The 18,499-nt window shown below is 42.1% G+C and overlaps 1 protein-coding gene across 1 annotated transcript in view; it reads left to right on the top strand.

Annotated features, from left to right (window-relative positions):
* The window catches only part of PHACTR1 (phosphatase and actin regulator 1), a gene marked incomplete at its 5' end in the record, with an annotated part of 314,606 nt that overhangs the window by 243,291 nt on the left and 52,816 nt on the right, over positions 1–18,499 (top strand). Inside the window, 3 exons of the mRNA XM_082319596.1 lie at positions 1,382–1,567; positions 2,616–2,822; positions 12,397–12,727. Coding sequence (XP_082175722.1) covers positions 1,382–1,567; positions 2,616–2,822; positions 12,397–12,727 — 724 coding nt within the window. The remainder of the gene's footprint in view (positions 1–1,381; positions 1,568–2,615; positions 2,823–12,396; positions 12,728–18,499) is intronic.

Below are 18,499 nucleotides of genomic sequence, written 5' to 3' on the forward strand. Positions count from 1 at the left end.
AGGCAGAAACATAATTCTGAATACTTATCAGCTAACATACTTGTTAATTGCTGTGTCCTGACGCTTAAGTGAGACTTAAATTTTTTTCTCTTTTCTGTAGTGTTTTCCAAAGCGTTTTGCACATCTTAGCCCTGTGAGAGGAAAACGTGCACTCACTTGGATGATGTACATCTCTTCGCAGTACATTGAGCAGTAATATGGCTAATCAGAGGTGCCCAAAAATCGAGAATCAGATCCTGAAAATCCTGAGTTTGACTTAAAAAAATAATTTAAATGCATAGTAAAATGAGGCTCCATTTATTTGCCTGCTGGTTTCTAGCCTTACAGGTCACATTCCAGTTATATTTTCAGGCTTCCACTCGTAACCACAGGGGCTGAACACTTTCCATTACAAAATTGTAATTGAGATATCCATGTAGTCATTGCCTCCAGGTACCAGAGTGCTGTGCATAACAAGTTCTGAGATAAAAATCATGTGGGTTGACACCATAGAGAATGATCTGATCTGTTGCTTCTATTCTTTATTATTTCTAATGTGAAGTGGCACTTGATAGGAAAGAAACTACCACTGCTGTTATAGAAATTTTGCTCAGATAGAGGAGATATTATTAATAACTTTAAAAAGAGACTTTCTAAATGGAATCTGCTATATCCCAGTATCAAGACCAGGTGACTGTAAAAATTACTCTCTCTCTTACTTAAAATCTTGATGCTGGGAGCTGTAATGTTTTTATTTGTGTGTAAAATAGGTACATACTTCTGTGATTTTGCTTGTGTCCCTTATAGCATAAAAACTGGTGTAAGGGAAGAGAATAATTCTTGTTACTAGTATTAAAATCTTATAAATTATATACTGTGTATATCAGTATTCTTTAAGAAAGCTCCATAGCTTCAGTTCCAGCCCATTCTCATTCCTGACTTCCCAGCTTCAACAGAGACAGAGGGAAAACAGATTTTGTGGCCCTGGATGGGGCCACACGGCCCCATGGGTGGAGGATGGTCAGGAACCATCCAGCTTAGACCATGGATCATAACGACCATCCTAGGATAAGCAAAGGATCAACACAGATATTCGACACATCTTTCCCAAATCTTAATAACCCCTTAAGGCAAGTGGAATGCTGGCAGACTTCTGTGAAACTGTTGTGGACAGAACATCACAGTCAGACATCTCCAAAAAATGCTCTGCACAAGTTGTATTTTTGAGATACCATATTGTTTTGATCTTTATCCCTGTGTCTTCTGTATACATACAAGATCTGAGTTCAGGTTCCTCATTTGCAAGCAAGCTAATGAAGATAGCAGATTTCATTTTAAATTCTTTCTGCACCTTATTTATGTGTCTTCTGTTGTCATTCTGCTTTCCTCCAACTACGAACAGATGGGGAACTTTCCATACCAAATGAAGAAGGAGCTTTGGAGAATGGGCAGCCTTTGGGCTCCGGGCCAGTGCTGAGCTCCAGCCAGGTATCCCTGCCAGCCCTAGCAGAACTGGAGTCAGGTCCAGTATCTGGGGAACCCTGCTCATACGAGGTGCTCCCAACCACAGAGATCATGGATGGGACAGGTAACATCTTGTTTACATTATGATGTAGATGCTGTTTGATGTAAGATGTAAGCTGTCTGAAACAAGATTTTGACTTCTAACATTTGGTGTCTAGCCCTGAGAAATCGTTGTCAAAGACAAAGGTCTTGTGGTGGAGAAGGAGGTGACAGCATACAGATTGTCACTGGGTGCTCCATGAGACATTTTGACAGACTTGGCATAGAAGTAACCTCTACTTCTACACAAGTAACCTCTTTGTGAGTAAGGCAAAGTCCCTGCACTTTGTGAACATTTAAGAGTAGATTTCTAACTCTCTGGCTACGTCTCAGCTGTGCCAATGAGCTCTAGAGCAGAGAGTTGACAACATTTTTAAACCCTAGGGTACAACGTCATGCCCTTTAGCTGCCGCGTGGTGTTGGGTGACATTCACAGCACGCATCTTTCAGTAGCTAACGCAGCCAGCTGCCCTACCCTAGGTGAGGCTCTCTGCACGTCTTTGCCAGCCCATGCAGAGAGACAGCAACGCTGTACATCTAGGTTAGCTCCTCTTTCTGCATCACTTAATGCTGAGAGTTGTGGACAAAGGTCGAGTGAGGAAAAGTGACTGGTAGAAGTGTTTATCCGTGATCCTGCACGGCTATGCAGCCTCTTTGAAATGGAGTAGGCCCCGTGAGGTGCTTTTGCATTTATAGGATAAGTTTAGAGACCACCTGCTAACATATCTGGTCCTGAGCAAGCTGTGGTGACAGACCGTCTGAGATGTGACATTTTAAGGCTCTTGATTTGTGTTCAAGATGTGGGAATACATTCCAGCCTGGCATAAGGGAGCTGGCTTCTGTCAGAGGTAATGGGAAATTCGGCTGTTGTGTAGATGTGTGGGTACTCCTTCTCTTTCTCCTTTTCTCTCTCTCTTTCTCTCCTCCTTTATATGTTATATGATGTTTGAGTGAAATCTATTAGTCGTTCTTAATCTGCATTGCTGCACTGCTTTTCTTGTCCTACTGCGGCTGTATCCGCTGCTGCTTTGCTCGTAACGTTGTTGCGTCTATGATGTGGTTGTGTCCTCCAGTGTCTGAAGAGAGCCCCACATCCAATGAATCCGGCGTCCTCCTGTCCCAAGATCCTACAGCTAAGCCAGTCCTGCTACTTCCCCCCAAAAAATCTGCCGCTTTCCCTGGAGACCATGAGGACACCCCAGTGAAACAGTTGTCCCTCCTCAAACAGCCCCCTGCCCTGCCTCCTAAACCTATTGCCAGGATTGCCAGCCACTTAACTGGTAAGTAGGTGTTCCTGGACCCTCAGCACCACCGTTTCCCTTATACGAAAAACCTGCCCTTACAGCAAGCTTCTCAGTGTCCTTCCTCCTTCTGTAACACTGTTTGCACATGTTGTTGTGTGTACTGGTAATGTATCTGTGTTGTACCTAGGGCAGGGATCACAAAGCATTTTCAGGCTACAGCTTCATCGAGGTTGCTTCAGGGCACTTCCCCTCGCAGCTGTAATTACCTAAGACCACTGCTGCGTTTCCTAACCCTCCTCACTGTTATGCATCAAGACTTACCATCACCACAAAAATTGCAGGATGTGCTTTGACGGGAAAGGAAGTATCAGGAAAATACTAGGATATCTTTAAATGCCTTTAATGAGAAAAGGGGTGAGGGTTGAGGGGAAAGGGAGAGTTTTGCTTTCTCCTTTTTCCCTTTGTTGCTTCTCCCTTCAGCTGCCATCTGGGCAGGTCCCCCTGCACACACCCTGTATCTTTCCATGTGTTTGTCTTTTACTTGGCCCTCTGATCCTTACACAGGCCATTGTGTCCCATGGCTTCTTGCCATTTTGCTTCCCTGCTCACACTGCCTGCCTAACTGCTCCCCTTTTCTACCCCTACTCTGACTACTCCCTTCCCACTGGTGAGTCCTGCTGACGATGGGCAGCTCCGGTTCCCAATGACCAGGATTTTGGTGTATTGCAGTTCATGCTGCAGTTTATCTCTCACTGCGTGGCAGCTAGCAACAATAGACAATACAGGCTCCTTTTTTGTGTTCCAGAGGTTTTCACAAGTGTCCAGGCTCTTGGGGATTCAAATCTCTAGGTACATGTGGAAGGAGGATTGGTGGGTCTCCTTTCTCCAGTCTCATTTAGACCACCGAAGCAAAGGATGGCTACATTTACACAGACCAAAGAAGGTTCCCGTAACACTTGCCTACACCTTTTGAACAGTCTGCTCATAATTGCAGCTGCTGCCCAGGAGGCAGCACCTCTAAATCCTGAGTTCAAGACGAGGTGTGGTGCATCTCTGTACTGGGGCAGTTACTGGTCTTCTCACTGGGTCGATCTTCTTGTGTTAATGCTGTCCTGATCTTTTCAGGGCTGATGTGAGAAATGCTCAGCCCACATTAATACATTCTAGATGTTTTTTTTTTCCTGACAGTTAATACCCATTTTATTCGGGTTAAGATATATATCAGGAAAGAGTTCATTAGGAAAGAGCATGTTCTGGTTTTCTCTTGTATCTCTACGTAGTCTCTTCATGTTTCTGTTTGGATGACCACACATTTTTGTTCTGTATAGTTCTGTTCATTTTATGTGAAATCTCTTTACTTTCTTGCCTGCCAAAATCTACACATAATGGTTAATATTTTGCTTTATACTACAAACTGAATGGGCAGTTCTGCAGCCTGCAAAGCCAGGCAGCAGTATTAATGGCTTCAGGTGAGGACAAAACCAGCTTCCTATGATCTCCCATAACACTCTGTCCCAATTACAAGAAGCTGCTCAGAAATGAGGCCAACATGGAAGAAAGAAAAAAATAGGAATAGCATAGGAAAAAACTCAGGTACTAAATGTCCTTCATTCATAAGCCTTTCTTTTGTAAGAGAGAGCAGAAGAATCAAAGGCTGAGGGCTTCTGGTTTTCTGGCTTGTGGTTTTCTTTTGCAGCTCGAAATTTTCTGTCAAGTAGAATCAGGCTCAAGCTATCAGCGTAAGTCAATTGCTTGATGGTGATGACTTTCCAATGAAAGTGAAACAGAACTGTGACTTCTCTTACTTTGTGGTGGCCTTTAGTGGTCTCTCATCCAGTCCTAAATAAACTCTTGTATGTGCATATACAGAACCCTCAGGGAAAAGGAACAGAGATTCAGGTTTAGTCATAGGGCCCTAATTTAATTGACAGCTATTCCTGGTGGAACTGAAAGCCTCATTTATACATACTTTATAAATAAAAGTATTAAACTTATTCTTAAGAGTCCATTTACTTTGGTGGTCTAAAGGATATATGTGTTGTTCAGTGCCTTGTGTTCTCCACTGGTAATTATTTTAGCCGTGTATATTTGGAAATGAGCAATCAATCCTAATGAAGCACCCTCATCAGTGAGAAGCAGAATTAATGCTATTCTTTTACTAATTACTCCAGAGACATCCTCAGCTTGTGTGTGAGAAAACAAGTAAAATCTGAATTCTGGCATTTGAGGTGAAGGCTTTTCTGTTCTTGTTGCATACCCATTTTTCTACTCAAGATTTTGTGAGAAGGTTGAAGGACAAATTAAGATATACTGGGCTTGGCTAATGAAGAGTGATTAAAACAGTGGTTTAATGGTCTGGTAGCTCTGTTCAAGAAGACTGCAAGGGGAGATGTGATCTTGTGAAGGGTTCAGGTATGCATCTAAAAATGCAGAAGTGCCTCTTATCTTACATCTTAAGATACATATATGTAAGTGTATGTGTACATATGTATATTTATTTAATAGAAACATGTTTTATACAAACATATTATAAAATCACTACAGGCGTAGTCAGCAGCAAAAAAAAAAAAAAAAAAAAAAAAGGATATATATTTTAAATACAAAACTTGAGGAAAGAAAAGCTTCTTTTGAGTCTGACCACCTTCTTGCTGTGAACTTATCCCAAAGCTCTTCAATAAAGGCATGAAGACTGACTTGCAGGGTTTGGCAAAGGACTTAATACAGGTTTTAGAAATGGAAAAGAAACATTCCTCACCTCTGAAAGCATTTGTGAACCATCTCAAACATCTATCTGCCTCTGCCAAGACAAAGATTGGCCTTCCCCTCGATAAGAAATGCACATTAAAGAGCAGGCCTAAAATAAACATGTAAGAGCACAATTAATTTTGGGGAGAATGAAAAGAAAAAATCTGTTTTAAAGGTGACAGGAGGAGAGAATTGCCTCTAGCAAATATAAATCACACAACCTTGGCATGGTTCTTCTCAAGGCTGAGGTACTGCGGGACGGGACAGTGCAGGAGCAGGGCCAGAGCCAAGAGCAGACTGCAGAGCAGCCCCTGGGAGTGGTGCCACCGCTGCTGCAGAAGATGCTCTGTGCTTTGCCTCACGCCATCTCCCAGGCTCTTGATGATGCTGCCTCCACAGGGAACATCCCTGTCACAGCACTGGGTGTGGAAGTGCCCACACAGCACTAGAAGACAGGCAACCCTGGGAGAAACACATGATCCTTAACTGTTTTGATGGCGTTTTTTCCCTGCTCTGCATTTGCTGTTGGCCAGTCACCTCCTGGTGAGCCTTCTGCTGGTTTTCAGATACGATTATTATTAGACAATGTTCATGGACAGAATTTCTTTCATCATTTTAATTCTCCAATATCCACATGCAGAACCCAGGCATTTAGGACAACACTTGCAGTCCCCTTAATTAAAAATGTAGGAGAAGCTGAAATAATCACCTGGGACCAAGTTTAATTGGACTGCTGGGGTAAAGCCCCCAGATTATCATAAAATCTTTAATGGCCAAAAGTGACAAGAAGTCTGGTCATACCTGATTTGATAGACAACACACCCCAGTGGTGTAAAGCTCCTTTTGATCGTGATTCATTAAGCTGTTACTTCTCACCAGCACAGATAAAGTTTTCTGAAATTAATTAGATATTTTCCATTCAAACAACTGAATTGCCAGTAACCCATAAAGTCCCTTAAAACAGCAGAGAACAAAAAATATGCCACTAAGCTGGGATCTCAGCAACATCTGAGTGTATTTGAGCCCAAATTTAGCCTAATATTACAGTAGGGTGTAGTCTGGGTCATATCTGGCCACTCAGCTATTGTATTTAAGCTTTGAAAAACCTTTTGCATTTTCTTGCTTTCTTCAGTCAAGATTTTCAGGAGAGGCATAGCACATTTTTAGTTCTGAGATTGTGCTTTCTAGTTATGTCTCTGTAGAGTAAGAACTAATTCATGATTGGAGGCAAACATTTAACAGGGTAGGAAATGTTACAGGTCCCCAAAAGTTACTTCTGATAATGCAGACAAGGCAAGGATGAGATTTGAGAACATGGCTGCCTGGTGTCCTGCTGCATTGCCACAACACAGCTGGTTACAGCATTATAAAAGTATTTACAGCTACAATTTATCCAATACATATTCTCTGCAGTATCTTATAAGGCAACAGTCACGTGTCTCAGAAGGCTCCTCTGTAGATGAGCCCAAAACATTATCCACAAGCTTCCTCCGCTGTGGCATTACCTCCTGCTGCCTGCTCTGGCAGGCTGCATTCATGAAGACAAGTTACGTTCACGTGGGGGCAATGGACAACTCTCTTTTCACTATGTGCTTGAGGGAGAAGCAGACGAGCAAAAGCAGCTCTCCTTCACCAGCACTCCCAGGCTCTCACGGGAAGCTGGACCCTGATGCAGTTGCTCTCTCCACGCTTCCTCTGCCTGCCGCTGCCTAGGGGGGAGTACCTAGCCCATACAGGCAGCAGGAAATCTCATCTTTGAAACCCTCCTCAAGGCTCTGCACGGGAATTCATGCAGAACTGTGCTTTTCAGCCTTTAGGCTAAGCATGCTTTGCTTGTGTTCTCCAAATTCAACTTGAACCTTGGATGCATACATGGTGCAAAAGAACAGCAAAGAATTTCAGTCTCAAATCTTTCCCTGAAAAAGTAAAAGCTACTTGTCCAAATGCTCCCAGCAAATATCAGACACATCACCTCATTTCCACTATGGAGCTCCCTCAACAGGCCACACTGGTTTTTGCACATTACAGAATTAATTACTTGGATGGAATTTAAAGAGTAACTTGTTAACTTTATGACGAGTTGTATTAATTGTAGTTGTATATAGTACAGCAAAGGTCATAGTATAAGGTCATTCAGGTGGGAAGGAACCTCAGGAAGTCTCTAGTCCAACCTATTGCTCAAAGCAGGGCCAGCTATGGGATCAGACCAGGTTGCTCAGAGCTTTGTCCAGCCGGGTCTTGAAAACCGCAAAGGATGCCAACTGCACAGCCTGTCTGGGCAAACCTGTTCCACCATTTGGCTCTTCTCGTGGGGGAAAATGTTTTCCTTATAGTCCAGTCCAGAACCTCTGTTGTCTTCCTCTCCCACCATGCACAACTGTGAAGAGACTGGCTCCACCTTACTGATAACCTCCTCATAGGTACTGGAGGACTGCTGTTAGGATCCCCCCCACAAGCTCTCTTTTCTCCAACCTGAACAAGCCCTGGTCCCTCAGCTTCTCCTCACAGGTCAGGTGATCCAGCCCTCAATCATCGTGGTGGCCCTCTGCTCAACTCATTCTAGGTTTTTGATGTCTTTCCTGAGGTGCCCAAAGCTTGACACGGTAATGTAGATACAGTCCAAGGAGCGCTGAATAGAAGGGGAATAAGCTATGCTTCTATTCATACAACCCAGGAGGCTGTTGGCCTTCCTTGCTGTCGGGGTACAATGCTGGTTTCTGTTTGGCATCACAAGGAGTCAAGAAAGAGCTTTTCTCCTGCTGGCAGGATAGCAAACATAGCCAACTCTGCCACAAGCCCAGGATTCCCAGGCATGTCCTCCTGCTCCATGCAGTAGTTATGCTGGGGGAGGATTTGAGGATTTTCTAGCAGCCCTACTGGAGCAATATTTGCTGCCGTACATCCAGAACTTCCCAGCACTCTATCTGCAACAGGTGTATCTGCAACATGTGCTGACCAACTTTCCAGCCATGTTCAGTGGCTGGGAACCATCAGATTGGTGTAGTTAGTGTACGGCTTCAGAGTACCACAGACACATCAGAAGAACCATACATGGGCAGACCTTCTGTGCAGTGAATAAGAGTATGTTTATCTCCTGAAAAACCCAAGAGGAAATGCAGCAACTATAGATACTAGCAAAATTATCTATATGGAAGGGGTAAGGGCTGACCAGTTTGTCGTAGGTCTGATGTGCAGCAAATATTGTGGCATCCACGACTATCTTTTAAGTAATTTATTGTCATCAGCAGTGGGAAGGTTTCTATGTCTGACACCTCTTTCATCAATTCTGGCACAGTTATTACTTAACCATGCACAGTGCTGAGTGGTCACAACCCTGCTGGGAACCAACATCTTGCAAAATTGCTCATTATTCTCTTGAGCATGAAGAACCTCAGCCAAAAGAGATTAATCAGACTTGCACACCTGGCTTCACACAGTTTGTTTCTCTTCTGTCACATGAGTGCTTTGTGCAATGATTTAAGACTCTGGTAATGTTCCACTGAGAAGACACTTATCACAGATTCCTTGTTCATATTTCCACTGTCCAGCTTCTTATTCATCTACAGATGTCCATGTCTGATGGATATTCCGTGCTGGAGACAATAACTGTTTCTACCCCTGGTTCATACATCACATATATTGTGAAATTAAAACAGAGGAAAGAACTGTAAAACGCAGCACCTCACTGTCACACGCAGGGACAAGTTGTTCTCTCATTTACTGCAGATGATGGTAGTGCAGTTTCCAACAGCATGCCTGGAGCCCATGGATTTGAGCAAGGTCCCATTTGTTCAGCACAATCACTGATCTGACCACGCAGTAAAATTGGCAGTACAAGGTCTCCGTTACTGATGTAGGTGAAGATACACTGACAGGTTTCCGAGTGAATGGGTCGAACTCTCCTCCTCCCATTGCAGTCATTCTCCTTTTAGCCTTTTTTTTTAACAGACAAGTAGAACTCTCCCGAAGGTGAAGGGCAGACAAGTAGATTTGCCTCTGGTTCATTTTCACAGCTCCATTTAGGTATTAGGGCCGTATTCAGAGAGGCTCAAGAACTTGGGTGAAACACAGTGGGTCTGAATAAAGCCTTATGTTAAAAATAATGAACAAGATTTTTGCAGGTGTCCAGTGGAGTCACCCAGCACTTGATACCACTGAAAACACGTTGATGTGAAGGGTTTTTTAAAGTGGAAACTAAAGGTCCATACCTTTGTTGTGAAGAGTGGAAACCAGAGTATGCACATATGATTCATGATGGAGTATGTGGTTACCTGGGATAATTAAGCTAGACTTGTTCTCCTGTTCAACTCCAAAGCTGCAGTGCCTCTGTCACAACTCTATTAGATGAATGCTTGCATAAGAAAGAAAAATAAATTTTCGCTGTATTTTAGAAGAAAGGAAAGGATTCCCGTTTGCTTTATGCCCGAACCATTTGGCATATTATACTCACTCCCAACATACAATATTGCTCTAATCTTCAGGATCACAGAAGGCAGCAAACCCGGTTGATACTTGCAGTTATTCTTTTGTCTAAAGCATGAGACACCTGCAGTTGGGATCTCTTTGAATTCACCATTAAGGATGACTCCCCTGCATCATAGACAGAGTGGTGGGGCATCCAGGCACAGGCACTGTCAAATGAAGACGTTAATTGAGATACAGCAGAAAAGGATCTAAAACCAACAGTCAAAGTTGCACTTTTCAAAATGGAAGTGCAGATCTCAGTATAGTCTTTGTAATTCAGGACCAGCTCTAGAATTGAAATTGCCTGGAGCCCAAATGTGTGAAAACACTTTGTTACTACAAATCCCATAGGAGCCTTATTCTCAGGGCTCTATACAATTTACTTTTTACTCTTTCTGTTATTTATATTTTATTGAAGATGGTGTGTTCTTTTATGCAGGATACAAAGAGGAGATATACGCAGATAACGTGTATGTAAGAAAAACACAGTAACTTGGAGACCTTACTGTGCTTGAATAGAAAATCTTGAAAGTATTATTTTCTACTGTACAGAAGGCAATCTGCTTTAGAGGAGAGGGCAGTGCCATGTGCTTTGGCAATCCCATGAGTTAGATTTCAGCCTTGTTGAAGCCATCAGAAGAATTCTTGCCTTCAAGAGACATGTCAAGTGGATATGATATTGCATTGAAAGCTAGAAGACTTGAGTTCTACTGTAACTCCCCACTCTGCAATGTGGAAATACTACTTTCTCTCCATGCCTCTATTTCATCTTTGCGCACCCTTTGCCTCTCCTGTGTCTTTAGCCTATAAGCCCTTTGAAGAAAGGGAAGACTTGCTGTCAGTGTGTTGTTCCTAGAGTAGTAAAAACACTAGTATCAAGTGGATACCGTGGATGCAATGAAGCTACGACTAGCACTAAAAAAAGTCTAATGTCATATCTGAGCTTGGCTTCATGTATGGTCCTTTTTCACACTACTGTCCCTAACATTTTCAAGAAGCGTTAGTGCTTGGCAGTCTTAGTATCAACCTTGTGCACCCTGGCTAGTAGATATGGATAGTAATACAGGCAATACCCAGAACAGGCCAGGAGGGAGGAAGGAATAAAGGGGGCAAGGAGAAGAATAGTCAATGCTAAAAAGAACCATCTGGAAGAGGACTTTAGAAATCTGATATCGATCGGGAGCATGATGACCTTTGAAACATGGAGGGCAACATCTCACTCCCAGGCTTTCTCAGGTCAAAAGAAGGTTGTAGCCCTTCAGTTCCTTTACCATGTTACAGCAAGAAGAGTGAACTGAAGCAACAAGAGGCCAAAGAGTGTGCAAGCCTTGCCCACAGAGCTGCATTGAAGAGCCAAGTGTCTGTGGTATTAGAGACTGGAAAGGGCCTGGCCTTCCTCCTAAACACGAACTCACAGTTGCAGCTCACAGCATGTATATTTGCTCTCGTTTTTGCTCTTAGCATACATGGTGGCCATTTCCTACACCCATCTTGGGAACTACAAGCCCTCGCATTAACTTCTTTTCCCTTCTGAAAGCTTTTCATGGTGCAACTCCAAAAATCTCCATCCTACCGTTGAGTCCTGACAGAGAGATTTGCTAGTAGACCTTTCACTGATTTCCCATGGAAGTCAGGGGAGTCTTTGCCTGGCAGGTCAACTGTGTGATTCAAGGAACATGCCTAGAGTCAAAAAGGTTAAAATTCAGTGCATGAGTCCAGAGAAAAGGGCCTGCCAAGTCTTCTGTAAAAGAATACATTAATCCTAACGAGCTTCTGCCCTTTATCATTTTCTCCTCCTGTACCCTTCATTTTTCCAGACCCCTCCTGTTTAGTATTCAAACCCTATTTCTTTTCTCCATTGCCCTGTACTGTAATTTTTAACACCAGATGTTTTGCACATTACAAAGCTGTAAGAAATGTGACTTGTAGTAATTGCACTGCAGTGGCTGAGAAGGATCAGGAGTCCCTGAGCTTTTGCTCCAGCAGTGATGGTGGTGAGTCATCCTGTAACTTCAGACACCAGATTGCTCTTCCCCCTATTTGCGTGCCTGTTGAGCGGGAGACATCGTGCTTACCTCACAGGGCTGTTTTGGAGGATTAGGGCTTTAAAGCATCAAAGTGTGCCCTGAGCCTTGTTAAGCATTGCTTAACGTGTTTATTAAGGGGCATGCACAGCCCTGGGATGTTTTTTGTGAGACTCGTAAGTGCTGCAAAACAACAGTATTTTTTCCGAAGACCGTGCTGAGCGCAAGCTATGCAAAGTTGTCTGTCGCAGCAGGGAAGGGGTGAACGCTCCCGTGTTGACTAGCAACCTTGGTACCTGCTCGCCCAGGCAGATACTCTGATCTCCATCTTACTGACATGAAAAGTAACTCCAGGACCTCTCTTTCCTCTGTTTTAGATCCTGGCGCTCCTGTGAAACTGCCTTGTATGCCAGTTAAACTGTCACCTCCGCTACCTCCAAAGAAAGTCATGATTTGCATGCCTTTAGGGGGGCCAGACCTCTCTCTCTCATCCTATTCCACGCAGAAGAGCTCCCAGCAGCCTTTGACCCAGCACCATCACACTGTCCTGCCATCCCAGTTAGCAGCTCACCAGCACCAGCTCCAGTATGGCAGCCACAGCCAGCACCTGCCTTCTGGGTCCAGCACGTTGCCCATTCACCCTTCAGGGTGCCGGATGATAGAGGAACTGAACAAAACCCTAGCCATGACCATGCAAAGGCTAGAAAGGTAATGGATCGACTTTTAAAATTACATATTGATGTGAACTGTTTCCTGATAACCTCAGTATCAATATCACCACCTGAGTTATGTTGACAGTACTTGAATGAGGCCTCTGCTCTGGGGATCTAACAACTTCAGGGCAGTCATTGCTGGAAAAAACAGAGATGGGGAAAGAGCCTTTCCAGGCATGTTTGACAAGTTTGTGTCAGGAAGGAGAAAAAGACCAAATTTCCTGAACCCCGTTGTCCTGTTCAAGGAGCTAGATAATACAGCCAGTGGAGAAGATGTTAATAGGACATGCCTGGCTTGCAATATATACTGCAGAGTGCATAACTGCAGAGCTCTGGTTATGCAGAGGATTGCCAAAAAAAAAAGGGAGAGGAAGTGGAAGGTTCAAAAAAGAGCAATAAAAACCAAATGTGCCACTCAACCAGGGCATCTGATTAGTATTACCAATTAGCTCGGAAAAACCTATGAGGCCTTCCTACAAGTCACTTGGAGGGGTTTTAATATACTATTTCAATTAATTTAAATTAAATTACATATTTGATCTTCTAAGTATTTAACCCATTCCACAGCAGCTACCTTCTTAGCCATTTGCATCTGGAGGAAGGTTGTACATTTGATCAGAAGAGCCTTACCCACCTTGGGGCTGTTTTCTATTACTGTCACTTGTGGGTGTCTCTGAATGCTGCTTCAAATAGGCTGAGTAAGTGAAGCATGCTGTATAAATGCAAGCTGTCCTCATAGACTGCAAGATCAGCAAGCTTTGGAAAATTTATTTCATCTTGTAGAGGAAAATTGAGCAAGTCTCAGAATAGGGAAGGTAGTCCAAAAAATGACATGTTCTATTCAGTACCAAGGGCAGCTTTGTATCCAGCTTGTTCTAGGAGCATCAGATCATCCTTCTCTGAGACAGGAAGTGAAAATATTTAGTCTAACAGACAAAATACCTAATGATTTGCCCTAATGATAGTTAAAAATAATTCAGTTAGGGGTGGCAGATTCTTCTTACTGCATGAAAAACAGTCAGGGGACCAGAGGCTGGCCCACACTGCCAGCTTATTTTAGTACCAGGATAGTGAGACCTCTGTGGTTATATCGGGGGGGCTGATGTTTCTGCAGCGTGGGGGAAGTCTCTGCTGGGGGAAAACTGAGGGCTGTGAGGGAAGTTTCTCTTCCCATCAGTAAAAGGGCTGTAGCGGTAGGATTGGCAAAAGCATCCACATTCGCCCTTGTGCCCAGTGACAACCCAGTTACCTCTCCCATTGCCAGCAGGGCTGGTCAGATGCATCTGCATCACCCCAAAGCTTGGTGCACCGAGCACAGAGGGTAGCTGGTGTCTCCCAAAGGCTCCTTTGGGGCTGCGCTGCCCGTGCCGTCCCCAGCGTAGGTCGGATATCTTACTGTCTGGCTCACAGTGCGTGCAGAAGGCACTTTGTTATCCTGAGCCCAGTGACATCTCTCAGAGTATGACTTCATTGTGGCATCTGTTGCCCCACAGCAATGAATGCTCCAGTTTCTAGGCATCCATCATGTTTATGTCTACAAATACTTTTAACCGATTTAAAGAAGGTGATGCTCTTTGGCTTTAACTATTAATTTGAAGCTGAAGCTCTGCTGCTTGTTAAAAACTGAATAAACAAGGATTCATTTCCCGATATGAAGCAATTGTGTCCCTTTGTAGAAGAAAATAAGAAAAGGTTGTGGCACTGATATTTCACATTTTAAATGAAAATGAATCCTAGTTCATGATATTGCAGGCAGTTGATTTTTCATAGCCTTTTTGTGCTGATTAACTGTTATTTCAATCATGAAATAAAGTATTGAATACTTCACTTATTCTCCTTGTCAAAACCAATCAATAACTTTTGCATTCATAAGAGAGAAAATAGGTGGTGACTGTTTCCTCTGCAACAGCGATTGTTATTTTCATAGTATTTACAGGTAAAAGAGTCTGTGGAGCTGACACTTGGCTGTTAAATTCTTAAATTGCTTTTTCATGCCACATTGTGATCGTAGTAGATTTGCTAACTTTTCTTGAAAATTTGTGCAGATTTTTAAAATATATGTTCTTATATATGGGAGAGAATTATTTGCACCGAATGCCGCTGTTCTCTAGTATTTTTCACAGTAGTTCTTTTCCCATAATTGCATAAAATCTGGATTAAACCCAGCAGAAATCATGCTGCAGCATTTATCATTGGACACTTCAGCCCAGAACTCTTGAGGGCTTTTTAAAACTGCACAGATCCCAAATCTGCTTTCCTCTATTTAAAATTTGGTAGCGTGCTCACATCTGTTGCATGCATAGGATATGCAGTGAGATCCTGAGCATTACTGTTCTTTCCAGGATAACATGCTACTGGGTCACTGTTGTTGGGTCAATAATCTTGAGGAGACGAGAGAGCCTGACAAGTCTCTGAAGCACCTTCTGGGGAATGCTAAGTTCATTGGCAGCATTTATTTTTGCTGATCTCAGTCTTTATCTCAAAAGAATCCTACAACATTATAGAATAATTGCCACGATGCTGCAGTAATAACGCTGCCAAGTCTGGTAATTTGGGGGATTATTTAGAGTAGTATTTTGTTTTTAATAGGGGAGGATCATGTGCAGATCTGAGTGCAGATCAGTATTCTGCTCTAAATTCTGTCTTTTTTTGCCTTTAGGACAATTTTTTTTTTCTTCCCTGTGTGTAGTTTGTTTGCTCCTAGTGCAGTGGAAGCTCCTCAAGTCTGTTAAACTCCATTGATATTCACTGAATCCATAACCAGTTTGTATCAATTCCACATTTTGCCCAATAAACTTTTCTTAGACCTCAGAACTCTTCTCTCCACCAGGACTATGAGTGTGGACAGGAACAAGTGATGAAAGACTAGAACATCCCCTTCCTCTAGCAATCTGGATTTTTTGCTTTCACAGACGAGGTCTCTGGAATTTGGGTAGTCTAACAACATCTGAAGACTAATACTTGAAATCAGTGCTTTGCCAATGAGCCAGAAGCTTGCCAGAGAGAAATGAGCTGTCCCTCTGTACCGGCCTGGAAGCCAGAAGTTATTTTGCTGTCTTTGACCTTGACAAAGCTACTGAGCTTCTCTACCTCTATTTTCCCCTCTGCAGGAGTGGTTGCATGTTACTGCCTCACCTAGACCTAGTGCGTATTAATAAGTTAATGGCTTAAGGTACATTAAAAGTGTGTAATAGCTATTCAAGTCCCAGTTGTTCTTATGACTTAAAATGGCAGTTAATTCCTGGATTTTTTTATTCGGTTTTATTACAGACATTATAGAACATTAAGTTCATTTGCACACTTAACGCTTTTGATTGCAAACATTTTCTGGTACTCGTAATATCTATTCATAACCTATTCTCAGAAGGGCAATCTGTCCCTTGTCGTAGCATGACTATTATGACATGTCATTTGTGCTGCCGGTTTGCCTCTATTTTCCCTGATAAATTACCAGCTTTATGATAGATTAAGTTGAAACAGAGAAGAGTGTAATTTCCACGTGACCTTTTTTCTGCAACCTCTGTTGCCAATTTGTGCCCTACTGCAAACAACTTTCCCCTTCAGCCCAAAGGGTATGTGTCAAGCATAAGTAAAACTCTAGATTCAGGCATCATTTTTTACCATTCCAGAATGCATTTTAAGAGTTGGTGAAAATCTGATAAGCCTTGCCAAAATCCGCAGAAGTTTTCATTCTCCTGACTGAAATGAATTTGAGAAGAAAGACCATGCCCAAAAGCCGTGCATCACGAACAGCAGCAAAAGAAGCTTTAGAAACCCTCTTGTGCCACTGCAATGTATCTTTAATTTTGACTTAGGGAGGCAGCTTCTTGATCTGAAATAGCCTTATTTTCTGCCTTGCCCATATCGTTCTCAGTCTGTCTGGTAAGACAACAATTAATTTCAATTACTCTGTGGGCTTTTGTACACTGGCAGCTGAATCAAGGCCTCAGTTTGTTCAATGTATGTACTAAAGAGCTGTTAAGTGGCAATATCTCACTCTGGGCTAGAATTGCCTCTGTGGCAGAGCAGTGAAAAATTGCTGTGCCCAAAAAGACAGTGTGTGAGACCAGTTCCTCTGGGACACCCAGTTCAGCTTCAGACTGTAGATTTATGCAATGAAATGCATTAGACATTCCTGCCAGCATCTTCTAAATCTTATAAAACGTATTTGAGTCAGAAAACATTTATCTTCCATAAAACTTGTCAAGAGAATTGCTTTTTGTCTAAACTTCAGCATTGCCTAAGGATAGAAACACTTAATATTTATAGCTCTGCCTTCTCTCTCTGTCTCTCACACATATTCCTGTGTTGTAGAATGTATATACAATGGTTTGAAGTTTTTTCAGATTTTTGTTTTAACTGATAAGTACAGAAGAGTGTACTGTGGATCTGAAAACATGGTGATAAAAATGTAACTCTTTATGCCAAAATCAAAGAGCCTAGGATGACAGATGAGAAGCGTGCATTTTTTTCCCGCTAGATTTTACAGGAGGGATTTCACTTTTGTCTTCCTCAATTTTGTCTGTACCATGAGCCACTCATATGCTTAAATTCTGATTTTTCATTAAAATATTTTCTCACTAGAAACATGGTGAGCTATAATGGTGTAACTTTTTTGCTGTTTTGATCACATAAAGATGATGCAATAGTAATTGCAAGTGCTCGTACTAGTCAGCTATGAATTATTTAAATCTATGTGTTAAGATACATTTATCTTCTTAAAACAAGAACTTGCTTAGCTGTAGCTTTGTTCTCTAATTCTGTTGCAGAAGACGAAGCTGATTTAAAAAGACTGTTTGAAACAATAGTGTGCTTTTTGGTAAATAATGCTAAAAAAATTTTGTGGTGTAGACCACCTGACCATGTGGGGTTTTTGCTAATGACCCAGAGGAATTTATACACAATGGAAACATCCAGTGACCTTGATTCGTCTTTCTTAAGTATACCGCAGTACTGCATGTATTTCATAAGTGCTTTGCCTAGACAGCTGACTTAGTCGAAATGCTGTGGAAAAGGCTGATTTTAATCAAGAAGAACACAAAACACCAGGAAAAATGAGGAGCTTAAAATAGAAAGTAGTATTATCAAGAAAGTGGATGATTCAGAAAAATTACAATGAGATGAGAAGCCGCCTATTTCTAGATCACTAGTTCAAATAAAGATCCTCTGTGGTAATTTGTAAATCTTATTGCCATCTGATGCCTGCTTGGGAACCTAAATTGGTGAACCACTTTGATATCTGCTACCCTATGTGCACACCCGTAAGGATGCATCTGTAACCTACAGATACATCCTTCACGGAACAGGGAAGCACCAAATGGTCCTGGATGCTGAACTACTTTTTGCTCCTTTCATTTGTACTTCCAGAAGGGACTTAGTGAACTTGTACTTGCTCTCTGTGTATGCATTGTTTTAAAATTAACTGAATGATCCAATTGTGTTAACCATCAGAAGTCTTTTATTTCTTTTTTTTTTTTTTAGCAATTTTAACAGAATTTCATAGCATTTTAGTTTCTCTTAGAAATTTAAGTAAGTCCAGCGTTTTGAATTTCCTAGCTTTCCTCTTAAAAAGAGTTACACAAAAAATAGGCTACAGAGAAAACAGATTTAAAAAATGAAGTTCATAAAATTAAAATTATTAAAGCATATCAATAAACTAAAAGTTAGCTGAAAGTTTTTAAAGACTGTAGTGCATTTATGTGTCATTAGGAGAATTCAGCTGATGAATTTTAAAACTGCTTCTGGGATAAAATTTATTTGGGTCAAA

Source organism: Platalea leucorodia (genome assembly GCF_965183815.1).
Source record: "Platalea leucorodia genome assembly, chromosome: 1".
NCBI lineage: Eukaryota > Metazoa > Chordata > Aves > Pelecaniformes > Threskiornithidae > Platalea > Platalea leucorodia.